We start from the raw sequence: 24046 nt of genomic DNA, 5'->3' as shown, positions 1-24046 counted from the left end.
CATCCTCTCTTATAAAACAGGAGAGATTAGAGCTCTCAATGTCCAACTAAAGACCACACGCTGGCAATGCACACACACACACACACACACACACACACACAACTCACATTGATAGCAGACACCGACTAGTCTCGATGTTTCTACAGTTACTCCATCTCTCCAGTCTGTAAATATCCTTGTTAAATGTTTCTGTCTCCAGGAAGGAATGGCTTACCCCAGTTGTCATGGAAACCAGAATATCATCAAAATGTTCTCCCTGATGTTAGCTTTCTATGGAAACCAGGAAGTACTAATACATCCTCAGATGCAGAGCGTTGATTTCACTCTCAGTTACACCCTGACCAATCCAATGAATGAATGAATGAATGAATGAATAAAATATTAGAGACAGTACTCGATGTTCTCATGGAAAAGGCATTGAGGGCAGGGGAGTTTTCACAAAATGGATTAGAGAGGAAATAAAGTAGAAAGATAACAGCTTTACACACACATACACACACACAGACACACACACGCCCCACACTTAGGATCCAAGTCCTGTTAAGGACCTCCTTTCAACCTTCCAGGACACATGAGGCCAGGTGCATTTGTGTAGGTGGGATCCAAGGACTGTCACGCAATTTAAAATGACCCAAGAGGAGAAAACATGTGAGGATAAAGGACCTGGGCGTCAGAGGAAGGCAAACTAGAAACTCAGGTTGCAGCAGGACCAAATGACCCTGAGTCAACACTTGGACAAATGTGTATTGACAGGGTTTTCAGGACACCAGTGGTTCCTGAGAAGAGAGACAACTTCCACAAATGTCCTTGATCAAGGACATTAGGGAGGTGGAGATGAACCTCTCACATTTGGGATCTGTGCTCAGCATGTACTGCTGCAACCACACTGCCAAAGAATACTATGCTCAGAGATAGGGCTCCTGTCATCAGGGCACACAGCACATACTTCTTCTCTCATAGTCATTTATTTTAGGGGACAGAGCTGCCCTGTGGTGCAGCTTTTCCTCCTATTAATGAATTCTAGGTGATTCTTCTGTGGCCAGTCTTGGGCAGTGATGTGCTGGAAACAGGCCTTTGGGAAGGGAGAGTGCAGTTCCAATTTCCAGGGTTTTCCTACTTCCATGATGTAAATACTCCCACTATGGCCGACTTTAAGCCACCAACATGATGTCACTGAATGCTGATTTGGCGAGTGATGCCCCAAATCAGCCCTCATAAGGTGATGGATCCAGACACAGACACAGATGGCCCAGCACAGCCCTGGACCCCAGATTCTGAAGCAAGACAAAGCCCTCCCATCCCGCATGCAATCCACAAGAGAAGGGCAAGCTGGACTTTTATATAACAGTGTGCCAACTAAATAAAGGCTTTCAACATGTTCTTAGTGTAGAGGAGTGGGAGAGAGATATCAAGACACCCCCTCCCCCGGTGTAGCCTATGTAGTTTTGGGGGAGGGAAAATAGTGGGGTGCATTCATGGTCGATCTTCTCAAATCAGAGATACTTTCTGAAAGACGGATGTGGGCTTGAGTCTCAGCTCTGCCTCTCCTCAGCTGTGTGACTTTCACATTGTGCCCTAAGGTCTCTGTTCCCTAGTGTCCATTTTTGTCAAATCAGCTCATAGTGTCTCTGCTCTCAAAGGGTTGATTAAACTTTATGAAAGAACACTGGACGTCAGCAGTGCCCGGTGGTCCTTCTGGAACCCTGGTGGGGAGGGGGGTCCCTGAGAACCTGCTGGAGGGCCAGTGAGGTCTTCCTCTCCCTACTCAGTATCAGTGAATCTGGATTTCTTGGTTGCCTTCCACTGAAACAACAGACTGTAAGAGGTGAAGAGGCAGGTAAGAAAATCGAGGCCTTTCCTATTCAGGTAGGTATTGAATAGACTTGCAAAGATGTAAAACAATGCCATACTTTTAGTACTTTTGTTTGTTTGTTTTCAAAAATATAGTAATTTTTTCAAAAACCATATTTACATGTAAGCAACAATGAGCTGAATATTATTTTTAAATGAATGCATTAAGATAGACTGCTAAGGGGCGCCTGGGTGGCTCAGTCGGTTAAGCATCCAATTTCGGCTCAGGTCATGATCTCACAGTTGGTGAGTTTGAGCCCCATGTCGGGCTCTGTGCGGACAGCTCAGAGCCTGGAGCCTGCTTCAGATTCTGTGTCTCCCTCTCTCTCTGCCCTCCCCTGTGTCTCACACTCAAAAATAAAGAAACGCTTAAAAAATTTTAAAGAAGGGAAAAAAAAATAGACTGCTTAGTCTTTTTCAAAATACTTGAATATTTTATTAAAGTGGCCTCAAGAGCATTATTTTTGAAAAATTAAATCAAGTTAGTTAACATACACTGTAGCATTGGTTTTAAAAAGCATTACTTTTTCATTAAAAATTTAAAATATTTTATTGAATTGAAATTCATATATTTATTTATTTATTATTTTTTAGTTTTATTTTTAGTTTAGGTTTTTTTTTTTTTTTTTTATATTTTAGTTAGTTAATATACAGGGCAATGTTTGTTTCAGAAGTAGAATTCAGTGATTCATCACTTCCATACAACACCCGGTGCTCATCGTAACAAGTGCCCTCCCTAATATCCATCACCCATCTAGCCCATCTCCCACCCACCTCTCTCCATCAACCCTCAGTTTGTTCTCTATCGTTCAGAGTCTCTTGTGGTTTGTTTCCCTTTCTTCTCTTCTGCCTCCCTTCCCATATGTTCATCTGTTTTGTTTTGTAAATTCCACATATTAGTGGAAAAATCATATGGTATTTGTCTTTCTCTGACTAACTTATTTCGCTTAGCATAATACATTCTAACTCCAACCACGTCACTGCAAACGTCAAGGTGTCATCTTTTTTTTGATGGCCAGTTAATATTCCATTGTCACATTTTAAAGTATACTATTCGATGGCATTAGGTAAATTTTCAATGTTGTGAAATCATGACCTCTATCTTCTTAACAAAACATTTTCAGAAGTTCTAAAGGAAATCTTATACCCACCTTATACCCAGCCACACCTCATTCCCACCTGCCCCTACCTCCTGGCAACCACAACTCTACTTTCTGTCTTTATGGGTTGTCTTATTTTGAATATTTCATATGAGTCGAACCACACATAGTGTGGTCTAGCTTACTTCATGTAGAATGATGATTTTAAGGTTCATCTACATTGCAACGTTCCTTTTAATGTCTGCATAATATTCTGCTTTATGGATATTCCACCTTATGTTTACCCATTCACCTGTTGATAGAGGATTGAGTTGCTTCCACTTTTGGCTGTTTTGAATAGTGTTACTATGAACATACATGCTCATGCGTTTTTGGAATGCCTGTTTTAAATGGAGGGTGGTATATACCTCTAGGAGCAGAATTGCTGAATCATATGCTAATTATATGTTTAAGCTTTTGAGGAACCACCAAGCTGTTTTCAACAGTGGCTGTGCCACTTTAAATTCCCACCAGCAGTGTGTGTATAAGGCTTCCAATTTCTCCACATTCTCAACAGCAATTTTGTTATTTTTCCCTTCCTCCTGAACCTTAGTTTTAGACACCCTAGTGGGTGTTAACAGCTATTGTTAGGTTTTGATTTCCAATTCCTAATGACTAATTATGTTGAGCATATTATCATGTGACTGATGGCCATTTGTATATCTTCCTTGGAGAAATATGTATTCAGATCCCTTTCCCATTTTTGCTGTTTGTTTGGTCATTTGGTTGGAGTTGTAAGGGTTCTTTATATACTCTGGTTACTAGACTCCCACTAGACATATAATTTGCCAATGTTCCCTCCCATCTTGTAGGATATCATTTCTGTCGATAGTGTCTTTTAATGCAAAAACATTTTCATTTTGATGAAGGCCAGCCTACCTATTTTTTGTTTGTTTGTTGCTTTTGGTCTAATATTTAAGAAATCCAAGGTCATGAAGGTTTACTCCTCTGTTTTATTCTAAGAATTTAAAAATTTTAGCTGTTATATTTAGGCTTTTTGTGTATGGTGTGACTATAGTGTCCAACTTCATTCATTTGTACATGGATGCACCATTGTCCCAGAGGCACTTGTTAAAGAGACTATCCTTACCCCATTGAATGGTCATCATCAGTCATCCCTCACCCAACACACTGGTGTGCTTACAAGCGCCAGTGAAATGCTGAGCATTATAAGGAAGAGAATTGCAAGTAAAACATAAATCATTGGCTTAGCATGAACCTGTTACTTGAAGTAGGCAGTATGAAAGTGTGATCAGACTGAATAAAATATTGAAGCTTTGCTTCCAAATCTTAGATGAAAGAAGTAAAATGTGTGATTAAAAACAGAAAAAAAAAATACAGAGCTTGTGGAAAGTAAGGCAGGTACAAAAAAGCGAAATGTCAAATGGAAAGAGTATAGGGGAAGAGAGAGAGGGAGAGAGGGGAAGGGAGAAGGACAAAAGCAAATAGTATCCCCCAATTTCGAATTGCACGGTATATCGGAGTGGTGGAATAAAGTATGAATTTCATTTCCTTCATAAATTTTATATTTTCTAAAAATTATTTTACCATGAATGTTTATTGCTTTTATAATTAGAAGAAAGACTTAACAGTAGAACTGAATTTAACTAAGAGTGCCCCATATTAAATTATTTTTGGAAAGTGGCATGTTCCTTATTAACTAAGCTCTAGAAGGATAACTTGATAATTCATGAAATCCTCTTGGCATCACTGTATGAAACCAAAACGTGGTGTAATGATCTATAGATAGCAGCCATCCAATACCTGTGTTTTCATGTACTCGGATGACAATTGAAATGTATCAATTTGACTTCCCCTTAAAAGTTTAATACAGATAAGTTCAAGTTTGGTGTTGGAAAAGTCAAAAGATGTTATAACTCAATCTTGGTTATTCGTGGAGCAGATACTCCACTAATGTCCTTTGTTCCTATTTCTTTTCTGTTTTTCAGATTTTTAATAGTTTCCTAACATCCATGGACTGCATTTGCAAAACAATGACAATGGTGTTAGGAAGCCACAAGATGGAGATGTTGAGCTGCCATTGTTAATGACAGTCAGGTCCTCCTTGACAAATAACAGTGGTTCCAACTTCAGTGGGGTTGAGAGCAACCTGGAGAATTTATTTAAAATGCAGACTCCCAGGGGCGCCTGGGTGGCTCAGTCAGTTTAAGCGTCTGACTTTGGCTCAGGTCATGATCTCACAGTTCGTGGGTTCGAGCCCCGCGTCAGGCTCTGTGCTGACAGTTCAGGGCCTGGAACCTGCCTCAGATTCTGTGTCTCCTTCTCTCTCTCTGCCTCTCCCCCACTCACTCTCTCTCTCTCTCTCAAAAGTAAATAAACATAAAAAAATAAAAATAAAATAAAATGCAGATTCCCAGTGCCCACCCACATATTTGATTGGGCAGGCCTTGGATAGACCCAAGAAATCTGGACTCTAACACTCTCCTTTCTGTGATTTTGATATAGGTGATCCCACGCACCACACTTTGAGAAACTATGATGTAAATGGTAATCAAAACCATGGACCTATATGGAAACATTTAGGGAAAGGGTATAAATTGAGAAAAGAACCGAGTAAAATCAAGTCTTGAGAAACGCCATCATGTGAGGGCTCATTTGAAAAGAAGGAACTTGCAATGGTAATAAGAAGGTGCGAGAGGGGCACCTGGGTGGCTCAGTCAGTTAAGTGTTGGACTCTTGATTTTGGCTCAGATGATGATCTCACAGTTCGTGAGTTTGAGCACAGCATCGGGCTCATGCTGACAGTGCAGAGCCTGCTTGGGTTTCCCTCCTTCAATCTCTCTCTCGCTCTCTCTGTCTCTCTGCCCCTCCCCTGCTCGTGCTCTGTCTCTCAAAATAAACAAACAAACTTTTATAAAAAGAATAAAAATGCCCTGTGACATTTGACACACACTAAATAATTCATATACTTGAAATATATTATATTTCCCATCCCAAATTTTTTAATGTTATATTTAATCTTGATGATCAAAACATTCATTTTTTAGGCTCTGAAATATATAGCAGGCACTAGTTTGCAGTCAATGTTTTTTTTTTTTTTTTTTTTTAACGTTTATTTATTTTTGAGACAAAAAGAGAGAGCATGAACGGGGGAGGGGCAGAGAGAGAGGGAGGCACAGAACGCGAAGCAGGCTCCAGGCTCTGAGCCATCAGCCCAGAGCCCGACGCGGGGCTTGAACTCACAGACCGCGAGATGGTGACCTGAGCTGAAGTCGGACGCTTAACCCACTGAGCCACCCAGGCAGTCAATGTTTGATGTTCAGGAAATTGTATACCAGTGGCTAAAAATGTGGCCATAATAATGACAATATAAAAATTATTATAATATAATCACAATTGTGGTATAAGTAATTATAAACATTAATATTATTGTGCTGTTATCAATATTTGAGTGCTTGCTTTATATTATTGAGTGCCCATAAGATTTTTTATGCATTATTTCACTTAATTTCATCCAAGATACTATGAGAACAATACTGCTGTTATGCCTTTAAGATAGTAAGAAAGTCACTGAGGCTTAGGGAGGTCAAGAAATTAGCTCAAAGTCTCACAGTCTGTAAGTGGGAAGGCTTCGTTTAATTTCATGCTGGACTTTGTCTCACAGTCTGTAAGTGGGAAGGCCTCGTTTAATTTCATGCTGGACTTTCAGTTCATGCTTCTAGGATTTTTGTGAGTTTCCCTTTAAGAAAACCCAATGCAGTCAAGTTTTACATTAATTTTAGAAAGGCATAGATTGCGGGGGCTTCCAGCTCCCCACCTAAGTCCTGGCTCTCCTCGTCTTCCTGGGCCCCTGTGTAGGCATCATTTCCCAGCTTTCCTTGCTGTTAGATGTGACCGTGTGACTGAGATGTAGGCAATGAGGTGTCAGTGGAAATGGTGTGTGCCACTGCCAGGCCTAACTCAAAAAAAAAAAAAAAAAATCCCCGTACCTGGCACACCTCCGTGCCCTTTTCCCCTTCTAGCAAACTGCAAAGGAGGCCACGTCCAGGGCACCCGTGGAAGTCACATGTTGGATGTGGCAGACTTTCTGACAGCCTGGGTCCCTGTAGAAGTGTATGGATAATGCCCACCATGAGGACATACTGACTTTCCCGGTAACGTTAAAGGAGAAATAAACGAACTAGTTTGGAGTTATACATGTTTGGGTTTAAATGTCACAGTAATAGTGTACCACACCTGATGCAAGTTGGGTAAAAATAAATTTCAGGTATGCACTGTTCTATCATTATGAATTGCAATTGACTGCATTTCAAATAGTGGCTTAGACACATAGGAGGTTCACTTATTCCGGTTAACATGCAGTAGGAATACACTGTTCAGGGCTGGTGCTACACAAGGAGCCAGGATCTTCTCTTTTCTTGCCCCTCTGTCCTTAAATGTGGCTTTTGTCTCCAAGGTCACAAGCATTGTATCTATATCGCTGGCAGGACAAAGGGTAAAGATCAAAGGGGGAAGCCAGCTGCATCTTTCCAGTTCATGAAGCTTTCCTAGGAATGCCACCAGTGTCATCTGGGACACGTATCATGGCCAGCCCAGGGGCTGGACTGGGCCACGTGCTCACCTCTACACATAACGGGGTCAAGGTTCTGTTAGCAAGGATGAAAGGATGAAGGGTAGAATGCTTAGGTAGATGCACGGCCTGCCATAGCACTTATGTTACATTGTATTTATTAATTATCCAAATCCCTTGTGGTAGCTTCTTACAAATCCAGATTCCTGTCCTCGTGCTAGCCATAAAGAATCAGAATGTCCCTGAAAAATTTGGATGCACACTACTTTCAGGTTGCCGAACTGCTGATCTTTGCTCTATCGAGGATAGCCCCTTTGTCTTTTCACCTGGTCTGGTGTCCATGAACTCTTCAATGGGTTTATCATTTCATGACGTTTAGGTGCATTCCAAAATGTTAAAGATAGTACCTTCCTCAAGTAACTTGTTTTGAAATTTACATTGAAACGGACAACTTTTTAAAGGACTCCCACATCTGCGGTCACACTCTTCAAAGACACAAACACTGCTAGAGATCATGATTTACAGCTGAAGATGAGGTTTATTTCCAGAGCAGCAAAGTAACCCAAAACTGTCACAGGTGCGGGCCAGGGGAGAGCAGTGGGGCAAAATACCAAAGGTCTGGTCCTAGCTCTACTGTGAAGCTCTACAAACTTGGGTAAACATTTGTGCTCTTTGATCCTCATCCTCTTAAATTATAAACTGGCCTTACACTAATTCATCTTCCAGAGGGTTACTAAGATGATTAAATGAGCTATGGGTATGTATACTTTCGAAGGGCAGTAAAGCTTGCAGAAATGTTGTTTTTATTTGCGGGCAAACAGTAACCAATTTGAATTGTAAGTTTCAAATCTGCTCCATCGAATCATACAGGTTTCCAGCATGATCAAGGTGAGGCACAATAGTACAGTCTCATTAGCACACAGATGATTGGATTACGGTGTAGTGAGAGGAGAGAGGCAGCACAAATCACAGTATCAGGCAAAGGAAGGAGTGCCAACCAAGACTTGACAGAGAAGTTGACTGAGCTTGTTCAAAGGCCCAGTGGTGAAACAGCAATGGTGTGCTTGAGGAAACTGCAAGAAGCTCAGGATGGAGCGGATAAAAGGGAAGTTAAACGAGTCCAGATGCTAAGGGTTCTCATACATAGGGTAGACCCTCTTGTGGAGGCTCTGAGGAATTCACCGAAGGATCTTAGGCATCCTAGTATCAGCTAATATTTGAGGATTCAGAGTTAGACAGTTCTGGCTTAGAGTCTTCATTCTACTCCAAGCTGTGGTTTTTGGCACAGGATAAATGAAATGACTGGTGGACCAGGATAGGGAGGCGGAATCAGGGACAGAGTGAAACTTGACATATGATAGACATGGCATAGCTGATAGTGGGGAAGTGTGTGCCATTCAATAAATGAGGGTGGTACAATTATTTTTTCATGGGAGGAAAAAAGCAATTAGATCACTACCTGAGAGCAAGCACAAAGATCAATTCAACATGATCAAAGACTAAAAAAATGCAAGATCACACCTTAAAACATCTATAAGAAAACATAGGAGAAAACTTTTATGACCTTAGGGTTCAGACAATTTTATCTGCAAAGGCCCAGGAGGCAAGGAAACAAATAGATGAATTGGACAACATCAAAATTTAAAACATTTGGGCATCAAAGGACATTCTCAACAAAGTGTTCAGGCAATCCATGGAATTGATAACAATGATTGCAAACAATCTCTCTGATAAGAGATTAAAATGCTGAACATATAAAGAGGTCCCACAAATCAACCACAACCACCACTGCAACTACAGCAAAGGTCATCTGATTAAAAAATTGTCAAAGGACTGGCATGGACATTTCTCCAAAGAAAGTACACAAATGGCGATAAGCGCATGAAAAGAGGCTCAACATAACTAATAATTACTGAAATGCAAATCAAAACCACAAGGAGACAGCACTTCACACTCATTTGGATGCCCGTTATCAAGCAAACAAAATACAAAAACAAAACAAAGACCAAAAAACCCAGAATAACAAGTGTTGGCATGGATGTGGAGAAACAGGAACAATTCCCCATTGTTGGTAGGATTGGAAACTGGTACAGTCACTATGGAAAACAGTATGGAAGAACCTCAAAAACTAAGCAATAGAGCTACCATACTAATCCATCAATTCCATGGCTAGGTATATACCCAAAAGACGTGAAAGAAGAGAATCAAACAGATACAGAGTGTCAGAAAGATATTTGTGTACCTGTGCTCATACAGCACTCTCACAATAGATAAACGTGGAAACAAAGTGTCCATCCACAGATGACTGGAACCCCCCCCCCCAAAAAAAAAGTGGACTACATGGGGAAATCATCTCAGAGGTCAGCCCAGCCGCCGCCACCGCATGCTGCCCTTGGGGGCCTCGACCTGTCCTGTCCTGTCCTGTCGTGTCCTGTCCTGTCCTGTCCTGCCGGAGCCCCGGGGGATGCCTCGGACACGTCACCTCAGAAGTCAGCCCAGCCGCCGCCACCCCACATTGCCCTCGGGGGCCTCGTCCTCATCCTGTCCTGTCACAGTCCTCAAGGACTCCATGGGATCACCTCAGAGGTCAGCCAAGCAACTGCCGCCCCACACCCTGGTCCCCTCATGGCTGAGTAGACGCCCCCGCCCACCTCCCATGGCCAGACAGAGTCACCAGACCCGCCTCCCCGCCCGCCTGGCCTCCCTAAGGGTCCCTATGCCCCACCCTCATCTTCTGTCTCTCTGTCCCTCCCTCCATCCCTCTACCTGCACGGCGACCTCCACACCGAGTCCTCTGCGAAGGTCCTCTGAGAGCCTCGGGAGGGCAACGAACTGCCCAGCGGTGCCTGGGCAGGAGCGTCGCTGATTGGTTGGCTAGGTGCACGTGACGGGGGCGGGACCTTCGCCGAGACACGCCCCCTGGGGGGACTGCCCAGGACCTTGGCGTCCGTGCCAAGGGTGGAGGCCAGGGCTCGGGGTTTCCCGTTCTACCGCCGAGGACGTTTCGCAGGCCATCTTCCTGGGAAATCACAAAAGGACACCGGAGTGGGCGACAGGTGCACCTTTCCGATGTGGGGGAATTTAACAATTCCTACTCCGTCTCCTCCCGGGGCCCTTTCCACCCACTACTTCCGCTTGCAGAGGAATGGCCATCCTCCTGAGTGTTCTGTGTAAACCACCCCCCTCCCTTTTCTACCGCTTTTGGTTTTGTTTGGTTTTGTGGAAGACCCGTGTGTGTATCCTTGAATATCCTTGCTTCCTGGTGCGTTGCCTGGGTATTACAATACACTGTATTGCGTTGTGCGTAGTATTCCGCCACATTCTTTCTCACCCAACATTGTGTCCTAACAGTGACTATACTATTCCGTGGAGCCACAGTGCTTTCATTTTCCCTGTGGTAGCACACAGCGTTGCGGAACCACTCACTCTTCGGTTCGTTCATCCATTTTCCTGTCCGTGGACACGTGGATACTTTCCACTTTAGAGCCCTAAAAAGCAGTGATACTAGAAATATTCCAATGCCTGGCATCCGGGCAATATGCTTTGCAGCGTCGGAAGGAGCCAAAGAGGTTTAAGCAGTTAGTGACCTATTCCTAGGTCATAGGCTAGCTGAGTATTCAGTAGAGCAAAATTATTTCCAACGTATGTGACTCCACCAGCAGGTTGGGTTCTGATTGTTCCATATACGCACCAATACTGGGCATAATCAGATTACAATTGGCTGGGGAAGGGTGGTGGTGGGGGGAGGATGGGGATGGTGTCCGTGCTGGTGGCAGTGGTGGTGGTGGTGGCGGTGGCGGTGGTAATCCTCTTCAGCATTTCTCCCACACTAAGGAGAATGAGCTCTTTTTTATGCTCATTGGCCAATGCAATTTCCTTTCCCACCACATTTATCTATGTGGGTGTTATGACCTTTCTTCCACTGGGTAGGATGACTTGCTTACAGTTTTGTAGAGCTAGATATCAGTCTTTACAGCAGCGTTTCCCTCTGCCTTTTTATCGCAATAAAATAGAAACAATGCAAATTGTACCTGTTCAGCCATTTGTAGGTGTACAGCTCAGTGGCATTAAGTACATTCCCATTGTACAACCATCACTGCCATCTATCTCTCAACCTTTTTCATCTTGGCGGACTGAAACTCTGAACCCATGAAACACCTATTGCCCATTCCCTCCTCCTCCCACCCCCTGGCAACCACCACTTTACTCCCTTTCTCTATGAATTTGGGTACCTCATACGTACACCATTTGTCCTTCTGTGACTAGCATATTTCACTGAGCATAATGTCTTAATTCCCCCACATCGGGAAGGTGGAGGCTTGTGCACCTGTCGCCCGCTCCGGTGTCCTTTTGTGGTTTCCCAGGAAGATGGCCTGCGAAACGTCCTCGGCGGTAGAACGGGAAACCCCGAGCCCTGGCCTCCACCCTTGGCGCCGACGCCAAGGTCCTGGGCAGTCCCTTCAGGGGGCGTGTCTCGGCGAAGGTCCCGCCCCCATCACGTGCACCTAGCCAACCAATCAGCGACGCTCCTGCCCAGGCCCTCAGAGCTGGCTAGCTCGTCGCCATCGCGAGGCCCTCAGAGGAGCTTCGCAGAGGACTCCGTGTGGAGGTCGCTGTGCCTGTGGAGGGGTGGAGGGAGGGACAGAAAGACAGAGGATGAGGGTGGGGCATAGGGAAGACCCTCAGGGAGGCCAGGCGGGTGGGGAGGCGGGCCTGGTAGCCCCGTCTTGCCATGGGAGGTGGCGGGGGGGTGCCTTCTCAGCCATGAGGGGACCAGGGTGTGGGGCGGCAGCGGCTTGGCTGACCTCTGTGGTGATGTCCCCATGGCGTCCACTGGAGCTGTGACAGGACAGGACAGGACAGGACAGTAGAAGACAGGACGAGGCCCCCAAGGGTCCTGCGGGGTGGCATCAGCTGGGCTGACCTCTGGGGTGATGTCCCTACAGAGACCTCTGGGCTGTGACAGGCCACGACAGGACAGGAGAGGTCGAGGCCACCGAGGGCAATGTGGGATGGTGGCGGCTGGACTGACCTCTGAGGTGATGTCTCCGTGGACTCCTCTGTGGCTCTGACAGGACAGGAGAGGACAGGACAGGAGAGGACAGGGTAGGATGAGACCCCAAGGACAGTGGGGTGGTGGTAGCTGGGCTGACCTCTGAGGTGGTGTCCCCACGGAGTCCTCTGGGGCTCCACAGGACATGATAGGACAGGAGGGGAAGGCATGAGAACGAGGCCCCTGAGGTCAGTGTGGGGTGGCAGGGGCTGGGCTGACCTCTCAGGTGATGTCCCCACGGAGTCCTCTGGCATTCCAACAAGACAGGACAGGACAAGATGAGTACAAGGCCCCAGAGGGCACTGTGGGATGGCTGTGTCTGGGCTGACCTCTGAGTTGGTTTCCCCACGGAGTCCTCCAGTCTCTGACAGGACATGACAGGACAGGAAGAGGACGAGGCCCCTGAGGGCAGGGTGGGGTGGTGGTGGCTGGGCTGACCTCTGAGGTGATGTCTCCAGGGAGTCCTCTGGTCTCTGACAGGACATGACAGGATAGGGGGAGGATGAGGCCCCCGAGGGCAGTGTGGCATGGTGGTGGTGCCTGGGCTGACCTCTGAGTTGGTGTCCCCACGGAGCCCTCGGGGCTCTAAGAGAACAGCACAGGGCAGGACGAGACCCTGAGGGCAGTGGGGTGGCGGTGGCTGGGCTGACCTCTGAGGTGATGTCCACGGAGTCCTCCAGGGGGCCAAGAGAACAGGGCAGGGCAGGACGAGACCCCAAAGGCATGTGGCATGGTGGTGCCTGGGCTGAATTCTGAGGGGTGTCCCCATGGAGTCCTCTGGGGCTCCAAGAGAACAGGACAGGACAGGTTGAGAACCCGAGGGCAGTGGGGTGGCGGTGGCTGGGCCGACCTCTGAGGTGATGTCCCCATGGAGTCCTTCAGGGCTCCGATAGGACAGAACAGGACAGGTCAAGGTCCCTGAGAGCAGTGTATAGAGGTGGCAGCTCTATGGACCTCTGCATGATATCCCCACAGATATCCCACCGGGACTCCCACTGGACAGGACAGGACAGGACAGGACATGGCCCGCGAGAGCAGTGAGTGGAGGCGGCAGCTGAGCTGACCTCTGCGGTGATGTTCCCATGGAGTCCTTTGGGTCTCCGATAGGACAGGACAGGACAAGACAAGGCCCCCGAGGGCAGTGTATGGTGGCAGCAGCTGTACTGACCTCCATGTTGATGTCCCCACGGAGTCCTACGGGAATCCGACAGGACAATACAGGACGAGAACAGGTTAGGATAGGACGAGGACAAGGCCCCCAAGGACAGTGGGGGGTGGCGGCAGCTGAGCTGACCTCTGAAGTGATGTCCCCACGGATTCCTCCGAGGCTCCAACAGGACACAACAGGACAGGACAAGGACAGGACAGGATGAGGCTCTCGAGGGCAGGGCTGGCAGGGTCTGCAGGATGGGAAGCGAGCCCGACGTTCCCCTCTTCAGGACAGGGCCACACCTGGTGAGGAGGCAGCATCTGCGTCTGTCCCTCCTGCCCAGCCGGTCGCCCTGCAGGACTGCTTGGTTGTCCTGGGGTCCAGATGGCATGTCAAGGAGACCCCTGACCTGACTGTCCCCGGACAGGTGCAGAACGGTTTCTTCCTCATCCATTTGGAGGGGACACTTCTTTTGGTCACGGCCAAGTTTAGGCCTCCAGACCAGCACGTTGTCCCTTGGGGACCGAGAGCAGGGGACAGCCGCTGTGCCAACATAGGGGCAAGAATCTGGCAGAGGGTCCTGACACTCAGGTGTCCTGGGGCAGGTCGCAGCCAGCGAGAGGGGGTCACAGCCACGGGGGGCAGGGCTCTGCTGTCACCATTGTCTTTGTCCCCTCCTGGCCCAACGAGAGACAACGAGGGCGCGCATGCTCTGATCTGCGCAGAGGACCCTTGCCTGGCATCGCTCATTGACCATGTCCCCATTTCTTTCACGCGTGTTTGCACTCACAAGGTGCAGGAGAGCTGTCTGTACCTGGGAAGACACCTTGGGATGGCGCCACCTCGGAGGAAGCGCCTGAGGAGAGCTGCGAAGGCCCCAGTGGAGGCTCCGGGTGTGGCAGCCAATGACTTTTGGGGACAAGAGAGAAGAGACCTGAGTGGGCCGGAGGCTGTTCCTGAAGGTACACTCTATCTGACACCTTTGCAGATGCAGCGCCTGTAGATACCACCCGCGGGGCAGGTCGCTGCTTCTGAGTCCTTGGCATTGTAAGCAGTAAAACACGTGTGTGTGTGTAAAGCGGTTTCGTGTACCGGACGTTGCCCACTCGATCCTCCCATCCCAGACCAGGATTACAGAAGCTTAGATAGCAGCACTTCTGCTCACTCGCAGTTGCTCTTTCCAGAATGTCTCACACGTGCCGGGTGGTGTAGTCTGACCTTAACCCTGAAAGGTTTGCAACACCGTCTCCAGAGCATGGTCCTCGTCCCCCATCCAGTTTCATCTGACCTTGTGCATACGTGGTTCCTTCCTTTCATATGTCTGCCGTAAAGACTTTTGCTTGCAAGAGGCCTAAAAAACTCCACACGGCGAGGCTACCGCCCCCTGAAAACTGATCAGAATACCATACTTCCTTTTAAAATGCTTTCCACTTTTATTTCAATGCAGGAAACAATCCAGTACCGGATAAGCCCGGGGAGAGCAGTCCTTCTGCAGGAACATTTGAGGACGATGTGGGGTAATGTCTTCATAGTGTTATCACCTGCCAGCTCTAGGCAACATGGCTCATACAATTATTCTCCATAAAATCCTAGAATGACACATTTCCTCCAAAGCAAATATGATCTTTGTTTATCCTTACTCAATAATGTTCCATGTAACTTCTTCACAGGAATGAAGTACAGAAGATGCTGGAAAGGCTTGGAGGTATGCTTAAGTGATATTTGCAGTCAAAACAATTGTTTAATCCATACAACTTTTATAAATGGGAATGTTAGTGAGTGGATTCCAAGACTGGTTTTAATGCCTTGTTCTAGTATAGAGCACTTTATACCAGTATTTATAGTGTGATTCAACTTTGTAAGTTTCTTTACTGACCTTTTGAACTGTTGATGTGGAAAACTGAAAACGGTACTAACAGTCGTGAGGTAAGAATGATGCCATTATTTTATGCACGTGTACACTTAATGTACTGTGTAAGACTGTGTGAAGAAAGTTTATACTGCCTTTTCTGTGCACAGCTTAGGTGATGTATCAACGTGTATTGCCAATTTTAAATTTTCTTAATTTCGCTACCTTTCATAACTTTCCAGTGTGCTTCTCTTTGGAGTAGCAGCACAAATCGAATCCTCTAATATAACTCTTTATTTTTATTTTTCATTAACAAACTGTGTAGTTGCAAAGTAAATAACTCTGCTAGCTAGTGAGAAGTGTCTAATCATATCCAAACTCCTAAATTTTATGTTGTTCTGTCAGATGTCACTTACACCATCTGCACTATAGGACAGTACACTTAGCAGAGTCTGAGTCAATATATGGCTCTCCATAGAGATCATCCTTACAAGCAAGTATCTTTTGAAGGCTTTGCTCTATTTGGTGGCGACAAAGTGCTTGCTTTGTGAGCTGTCTAATAAACTTCTTATTATAGATGGATTCTGGGTGTATAAAATATTTTTATTGTAGTGCAGATCCTTCATGACTACTGAAAAATAACTACGGACTGTAGATCCATAAAGTCAAATCATATGCTCTGCAAAGCGTTATTTGAAGTATTCAGATTCTGTGAAATGCAGCACTTATGGATGAAAGTGTTATATAAAAAGCTCCATGAAAATATTTTTTTTAAATGTTTTTGAATTCATTTATTTAAACTAGAATTTTACACCCACGACCTTTGTCTCTGTTAGTAAAATGCAGTTAAAAGCATCACTCACTAGATTGCTTGAAAAATAATTTTTTAATATGCGATATAATTATTTTTATCCTTTTTGAGGGTCATTTTTAAGAAAATACTTTCGTGCTTTTTATAAAATGCATTCTAATGGTAACCCATCTAAATGTATCCCTTGAGTTGGAGGACATTTACCCATGTAAACGTGTCCCTTGAGTTGGAGGATATTTTATAAGTTTAGAAAAATGTGCCTGTTAGCAAATTTTCAGAAGGAAATTAAAGTCTGTCTTTGAGATTCTTTATACACATTCTGATAATGAAAAATATATTGATTATTAAGCCTTTTTCATTATCTCTAAACTAAAAGGTGACCTGCAGTTAGAAAAATTAGAATTGGGATACTAGCACTGGAAAGATTTTACAGAAAATAGTGAGCAAATCTTGCTTTTTGAAATGATGCCTGAATTATAAATTTTATTTTACTTACTTTGCCTTTTGAAGTGTAATTGACATACGACATTATATTAGTTCCAGGTATACAACATAGTGATTGGACATTTATGATGTCTGTATTATAAATTGTAAATGTACTTTGCACATCGCCAAGGCAACATTTACCCGTACTGATTTGAATATATGAAAACGAAATAACTTTCAACATTTAAATTTCAGTGAATATCTATTTTCCATACAGTTGACATTAAACAGGCTCTTCTCACAAAGAGAAAAATATTCGAAATGGGTACAAAAGCTTCTATCAAAACCACTAACGAAACAATTGAGCATGTTTGGAAACTACAACAAGAACAAAGGTGAAGTTGTTGGAGTGTTTTTGTTTTTGTTTTTGTTTTTGAGTCACGATGACATTTGTATCATTTCTTTGTATTCATTGGCGCAAATAACCTAAGACAAATTCTATTATATTGAATTTTCCAGCGAAAAACACATTTTGCTTGTTTTTTTTCTAAGCAGATAAATTCCTTAGTTCTGTAACCTCACTCCTTAACAGATTCTGAGATGTATTTCCTAGAAGCCAATAGAGATGACCTTTCTTCCCTTTCAAATAACAATTGAGTTTTCTTCCTATAACATTAATTTATATTCATTCTAGACCTACACTAGCTGAACTTCAGGTAAATGTCTTAAACCATTATTCTTGTGATAGTTAACTGTATTCAGTTATGTAGAAAAGGTTAATCTTATATTGTAAATAATTTGCATATTTTAGGTAAATTGTGTTCACCGTTCTTTTTTTTTTTAAATTTTTTTTTTTCAACGTTTATTTTTGGGACAGAGAGAGACAGAGCATGAACGGGGGAGGGGCAGAGAGAGAGGGAGACATAGAATCGGAAACAGGCTCCAGGCTCCCAGAGCCCGACGCGGGGCTCGAACTCACAGACCGCGAGATCGTGACCTGGCTGAAGTCGACGCTTAACTGACTGCGCCACCCAGGTGCCCCTGTGTTCACCGTTCTTAAAAAAAACAAAAACAAAACAAAACATTGTTCGGGGGATATATTTAAGTGAAATATTCCTGTTTGGAAATCTTCTATGATAAATGGATATAATATCCTCATTGAATGAATCTACTTATCATATCAGAACATATATGCTATTCAGTAAGAAGAAATGAAAAGTAAACTGCTTTTAGATAAAATGAATTTTTCTGGAAAACTGATAGTACAGTAAATCCTCATTAGCTTTTAAGAGGTAAGGCATGTGAGATAGCTTTTATGTTGGTCAGTTAGGAACAATACTTTTGGAATAAGAGTAAATTGTTCATGTCACCTTTCTGCTTCCCATGAGACTGCTATTTCAACTGCTGTTATGCTATTACTGCCTTCCCCTTTTGTAGTGTAAATTGTGTCAAATCAATTTTGTTTTGAATACGGTTAATTCTTTCATGTCTTTATGAATTATGACAGTGCTCATTATTATGTTTTACAGGCAGAATCTTCGTCTCAAATATTCTCAGCAGTTTCTGACTTTGTTTTGGGAGTGGAATGTAGACATGCAGAAAGCCCAGAAACAACAAGAAAAACTAGCCGTTGGTATCAGCTTTGGCTTTAAAATTGATTTATTTATTGTATCAAAGTCTCAAGTAGCAATAGGTCATGCAAAAACACAGGAGAGAATGTAGGGACCATGAGCCCAGATGGGTAAAGGTGGGTAGAAGATGTAGCGGTGGGAGACTGAATGTCCTCTCTGAATTGCTTCTGTCTATTTAGGGATACAGGAAGGTCACCAGTTAAGAGTTAGAGTGGTGGAGGAGGTGTTGCCTCTCGGGAGCAGAGAAGTCCTGGAATTGTTTCCTGAGAGCAGGCCAGTGAATGGACTAGGGAAATGCCATTGCCAAGCAGCATTGTGGGTCTAACTTAGGTTGGTGTCATAGTGACCATGAATTTAAAGTGAGACCACAGGGGCGCCTGGGTGGCGCAGTCGGTTAAGCGTCCGACTTCAGACAGGTCACGATCTCGCCGCGGTCCGTGAGTTCGAGCCCCGCGTCGGGCTCTGGGCTGATGGCTCAGAGCCTGGAGCCTGTTTCCGATTCTGTGTCTCCCTCTCTCTCTGCCCCTCCCCCGTTCATGCTCTGTCTCTCTCTGTCCCAAAAATAAATAAATAAACGTTGGGGAAAAAAAATTAAAAAAAAAAAATAAAATAAAGTGAGACCACATTGCATGGTTGTGGCAGAGCAGCTGGAGAGTTGGATTTTCCAGGGTTGGGGTTTAGCCACGCAAATTGGCGGAGTGAAAAGGGGGTAAGGTACATGTGCGAGGGCATAGGTATAATGATTGACCATGGCATTTAGGCCAGGAAGGAGGAAAAGGAAGAATATGAGGGTGGGGATCAGGGGCAATGAAAAGTCATAGGATCCATGGGATGTTAATCCTGAAAGAGTGTTGGACTATAGTAAGAAAGGGAGAGAACTACAAACAGGGAGGTAGAGGTTGAATATCGGGGGAAAAAATGGAGAACCAGTATAGTACAGTGGTCCAGAGCCTGGACTCTGGAACCAGTTTTTGGGATCCAATCCTGGTTGACCGGTACTAGCTGTGAAATCAGCGGCAAATTGTTTATCCCTGTGCCTCACCCAGGTTCCTCACCTATTATGGAAGGAGACATAACAAAAGCACCTGCCTCGTAGAGTTGTTTTGAGGATTAAATGAGATCATATATAATGTTTATTTAAAATGGTTCAGAACAGGGGCGCCTGGGTGGCGCAGTCGGTTAAGCGTCCGACTTCAGCCAGGTCACGATCTCGCGTTCCGTGAGTTCGAGCCCCGCGTCAGGCTATGGGCTGATGGCTCAGAGCCTGGAGCCTGTTTCCGATTCTGTGTCTCCCTCTCTCTCTGCCCCTCCCCCGTTCATGTTCTGTCTGTCTCTCTCTCTGTCCCAAAAATAAATAAAACGTTGAAAAAAAAAATGGTTCAGAACAGCACCTGGCACACACCTCCTATATAAGTTTTTGCTCTTATTAATATAATGTAGATGTTGCAGTTATTGGGAATGACAGAATCCAGGGTGTGACTATGTAAGTGAGTGACTGAAGTAGGGAAGAGGACAAAATTGTTGTTGGAGATCAGGTCAAGGAGCGGAAAGGCTGGGATCATCTGTGTGCATACTGAAATGACCAAGAATTAATACATGTTTTGAACGTTGTTAAGAAAAGAATATCCCCTCTGTAACTACTGTTAGGAAGGATCAGTGTATAGATTTTTGACTACTTGTAGTAAACACATTCTTGGAAGGGTCATTTGTGGGTTTTGAAATCAAGAGTTAAAACCTGTTTTCCATATTGGCAAGAAAAAAAATTTCCTACTTAATGACTACTAGGTAGGATCATCGTATTGTTTTTGTGTATTAGTGGTGAACACAGTTATCTAAACTCGGTCATAAAGGTTGTTACAACAGGAAATGTTAACAAGTATTGATTTAAAGAATATTCCTTTTAAACATGATGTATAATTATGTTTCTCTAAATATTAAATGTCACCCACATTTTATCATCCTTTTCTTTTATATTTGTAGAGTATGTTTCGAGAGCAACGAAAGGTTCTTCACCAAGCTAGAGTTGTTCAGAATCAGAGACTGCAAAAAATTAAAAATTTATATGTGCAATTCTTAGAGGTATTTGGCAACATAATACATTCTTATAAAACATAACATGTGTACAAAAGTAGGAGATAGTTTGTTTCTTTCTGAATCTATGTGGGGGAAAAAACCCAGTTAGGTTGTACATCTGAACCGTTAACCATTTTCCATTTGGAGTTCATTGCTCTGTATTTAACATAATTGGTAAATGTGTTTTGATTTTGGGGATTAATTAATACTTTTGTGGGAGTCATTTAAAACAGGGAACTGTAAGCTGGGGATTTTACCTAGAAATACATGTATCGTGTAGAAAAGTGGTACTTTATCAACACTTTAATCATAATTTTTTGTGCAACAATCAGTTCGGAGGAGATCAGCAATAAATATATAGTGGAAACTAAGAAGTCTATAAATCACTTCTACGTGCCTTTTACTTGTATTGACAGTTTCTGTTAAATATGAGTAGGCAGTGGTAATTGATGAATACTGCTTTTATTTCCAAATGCGTTACATGAGTGTTTTGTGGCATAGTTGCTTTTGGAATATTAATGACTAATAATGACTTTATATGCAAACTTAAAATCATAAGAGAAGGTCTAAATACAATATAACAGAATGAAAAAGCCAGAGGAGGACCAAACGTTTGTGAGTTGAGAATGATCTGCTGTGATATTTGCACATTGACCAACTGTCCTCAGTGACACAGACCTCTTCTTCATGCAGATATATACTTATTTAGGAGGCAGTAGAATCCTGCACATTCCTCTTCTTTTTTCTTGGTGTGTGTTGGGCGGAGGGGAGGTGTCCTTTACCTCTGCAACGGTACCTTAGTATCTTTCTTCGAATTCCAACTGCTGCTCCCTAGTTCAGGATCTCATCATTCCTTGCTTATGCTACTAAACCCTCATCTGAGTTCTCTTCTCCAGTCCATCCCTCACCATTCTGCAATATGATCTGCCAAAGCATAGACCTTCCCTCCTGAGAACCTGTCGCTAGCTTCCCATTTTAGGCCCTCAGGTATTCAAAGTCTGTGCCCCGCTTCCCCCATAACAAGGCTCCCTTTGTAGTTTTATACTTAACGTTCGTTCTTTCCTCCCACCCCTCCAGATTGGTTGCTTTCTCTGAACTAACGCACCATTACTTCCTTGTTTCTAGAATACTTTCAATTGCCTCTTCCGTTTACCTACCGAAATCTTACTCTTTTGCCAACTAAATCAGAATCAATCTTATTTTCCACTACATAGTCACGGCAAGTTGTGTTACCTTAATTGTTATAAAGTTTTTGTGTTGTTTTTATTTACATGTTTTTTTGTTCTCACTGGAATAAGGAAGGAAGAGATCGTGTATTCATTTTTAAATTCCTCCACAGCACTTTTTATGTAGGCTGCAGTAGATCACTATTTGTTGGGTGAATAGTAAAGATTTAGAACATGTTTGTTTTTCATAACTTAAAGAGGTCGTGTCACAGATCATTTTATTCCCTCCAGTGGAATCATGCCACATTGATTATGAGTCATTATAAATGCACTGTTACATGGTGTCTAGAAAGTTTATTAGAGAGTTTTAAAATGATGGCATCTCATTCAGTGGGACTGTCAGTCTTTTTCTTTTTTTCCCTCCACCTTGACCTTAACTGTTTATTAACCCATTGTTTTGAGCCTACTACTGTTGTGCCTCTATACTAATAATATTTGACTCAAACACAACATTTAAAAAATTTCTTAGGTGGGTATTTTGGTCTCCATGTATTAGGTATAATATCTTACTTGGAATAAATAACGGGCATCCTTTGCATATTAAGAGATGTTAGTTTTGAAATTTGCTTTTACGTGTTTAGTGCGTGAGATGAAAAGTGGTGGTTTATAACTAAACTAGGCTTTTTGTTTTAGAGTATGCAGGACTTAGAGAAGGACCATGAACATCTTCTTACTGATGAACAAAGTGAAGTTAGAGAAGAAATGACCAAGTTGCAAAACAAAATTATGATGGAAGTTGTAAGTACTTAGTGCATATTTAATATTAAGAACTAACGAGGGATGTGAGCATTGGGGTATTTTGTTTGCTGAAGTGTATATAACAATGACCTAAATAGCATGTAAATGTTTAATATTTCCTTCCTTGAAACAGCAACGGCAAGAGCTGGCAATTGTTCAAAAGTCTCTTCAATCCCTGTTATTCTGATGACTTTGAAGACAGAACTTGAACCTAAGTGCTATGATAGAAGCATAACATTAGCTACACTGAACCACATTGCGGTAGTTTAAAAATTGTAGTTGAAATCAGTACATCTTGTTTACCATAGCTTGCTTGTTTAGTGCAAGAATCTTTTCCTGCTAAAACCCCAAGCCCCAAACAGTTATGTGGGTAGCAGCAATTCCACAATTATATGTATTAAGCTTTCAGCCCTTCGTTAGTAATGATGACTTTGTGTACTTAACACTGTTAATTAACTTTTAGCAACAGGATGATTTAATTTGAGGCTTGGCCTCCGTGGATCTGTATCAGTCCCAAAAGGTTCAGAGCACACGTACAGAAAGAAGGTTACTTTGCTTTTCCTAAAGGAAAAATAAAATTAAAGGGTATAAAATTTATCTTACCCGTGTGCCCGCTTGTATTTTACTCATTAGTTTACAGAGCCAATTCTAATAAAAAAAATATGATTTCAGAAAGTCTACTCTACTGCCTTATAAAAATTATTAAAAGCAAACCTAAGATTGTGGGGTTTTTTGGGAATAAATTAAACTGCCTAAAATCATTGGGGGCACAGAACTAGATACATAAGTGTCAGTGCTGAGACATGGGTTTGTGAAAATGTCGTTTCCACAAAGACACCAAAATGTCATTTAATTGGTGTTGGTTCACTATTAAATGACACTTGCCCTTAGCATTGATTGAAAGTATTTCATTAATGTGTACATATACCTAATGACTTATGGTTTAAGTATTTCACATCTCTCTTTAAAGATAAATTACCTACAGTGCCTTGTTTTCAAGTTTAATGTTCATTGAGTGTGTGGAACGTTGATTTTATATTTGAGAACTAACAACTTGAATAATTAATTCTTATACCTTTCTTTTTGTAATGGGCATTTTCTTTTTACATTTAATAACATAACACCATCTTCGTTTGGGCACGTTATTTAATAAACATGACATTGTTTCATAATATATTTGGAATAAGTCAGTTAAATGTGTTTTTTTCTCAGTTCCTGAAGTTGCTTTCATGAATCATTCAAAATAAAGCATTTCCATTCGGAGGAGAGGATTTATTTTCTCCTGTCTTTCTGCATTTTTTTAACGTTAATCCTGACCCCTGTATACCACCCTTCTGTTTGTTTTAAGGCTTTCCAAGTTTTAAAAAAATAAGCCCATATGGAATCTCTTTTTCTAACTGCAACAACGTATACAGGAATGAATGAGTCCTCCACCATTATCCAGTATTTGACATTATGGGGAGAATTTAATTGCTCAGCTTCACATGTTTGTAAAGAACTTTCCTGTTAAGCCAAAGCATGTGTTGGTATATGCGTCTGAAGTTCTGTTCCAAACTTCTAAGAAGGTC

At 43.2% G+C, this 24046-nt stretch overlaps 1 protein-coding gene across 1 annotated transcript; it reads left to right on the top strand.

The window, feature by feature from the left end:
- The first annotated feature begins 12051 nt into the window (after nt 1-12051).
- LOC123595430 (synaptonemal complex protein 3-like) lies at nt 12052-23749 on the top strand. Its single transcript, XM_045473218.1, has 9 exons — nt 12052-12130; nt 14518-14686; nt 15172-15241; nt 15395-15429; nt 17088-17205; nt 18340-18439; nt 20422-20520; nt 22374-22478; nt 22612-23749. The coding sequence occupies exons 2-9, from the start codon at nt 14557-14559 to the stop codon at nt 22663-22665; spliced, it is 711 nt and encodes a 236-aa protein (XP_045329174.1). The 5' UTR covers nt 12052-12130; nt 14518-14556; the 3' UTR covers nt 22666-23749.
- The last annotated feature ends 297 nt before the right edge of the window (nt 23750-24046 follow it).

This window comes from Leopardus geoffroyi, chromosome X (assembly GCF_018350155.1).
Source record: "Leopardus geoffroyi isolate Oge1 chromosome X, O.geoffroyi_Oge1_pat1.0, whole genome shotgun sequence".
In the NCBI taxonomy this organism is placed as follows: domain Eukaryota; kingdom Metazoa; phylum Chordata; class Mammalia; order Carnivora; family Felidae; genus Leopardus; species Leopardus geoffroyi.
Note: the sequence above shows the minus strand (reverse complement) of the source record. Positions and strands in the feature narration are given on the sequence as shown.

What these genes read in the sequence shown, in the direction of transcription:
- LOC123595430 (XM_045473218.1), top strand. Translation starts at nt 14,557, where the DNA reads ATGGCGCCACCTCGGAGGAAGCGCCTGAGGAGAGCTGCGAAGGCCCCA. An exon ending in GCCGGAGGCTGTTCCTGAAG is followed by an intron (nt 14,687 to 15,171) that starts GTACACTCTATC and finishes ATTTCAATGCAG; the next exon opens with GAAACAATCCAGTACCGGAT. An exon ending in ACATTTGAGGACGATGTGGG is followed by an intron (nt 15,242 to 15,394) that starts GTAATGTCTTCA and finishes ACTTCTTCACAG; the next exon opens with GAATGAAGTACAGAAGATGC.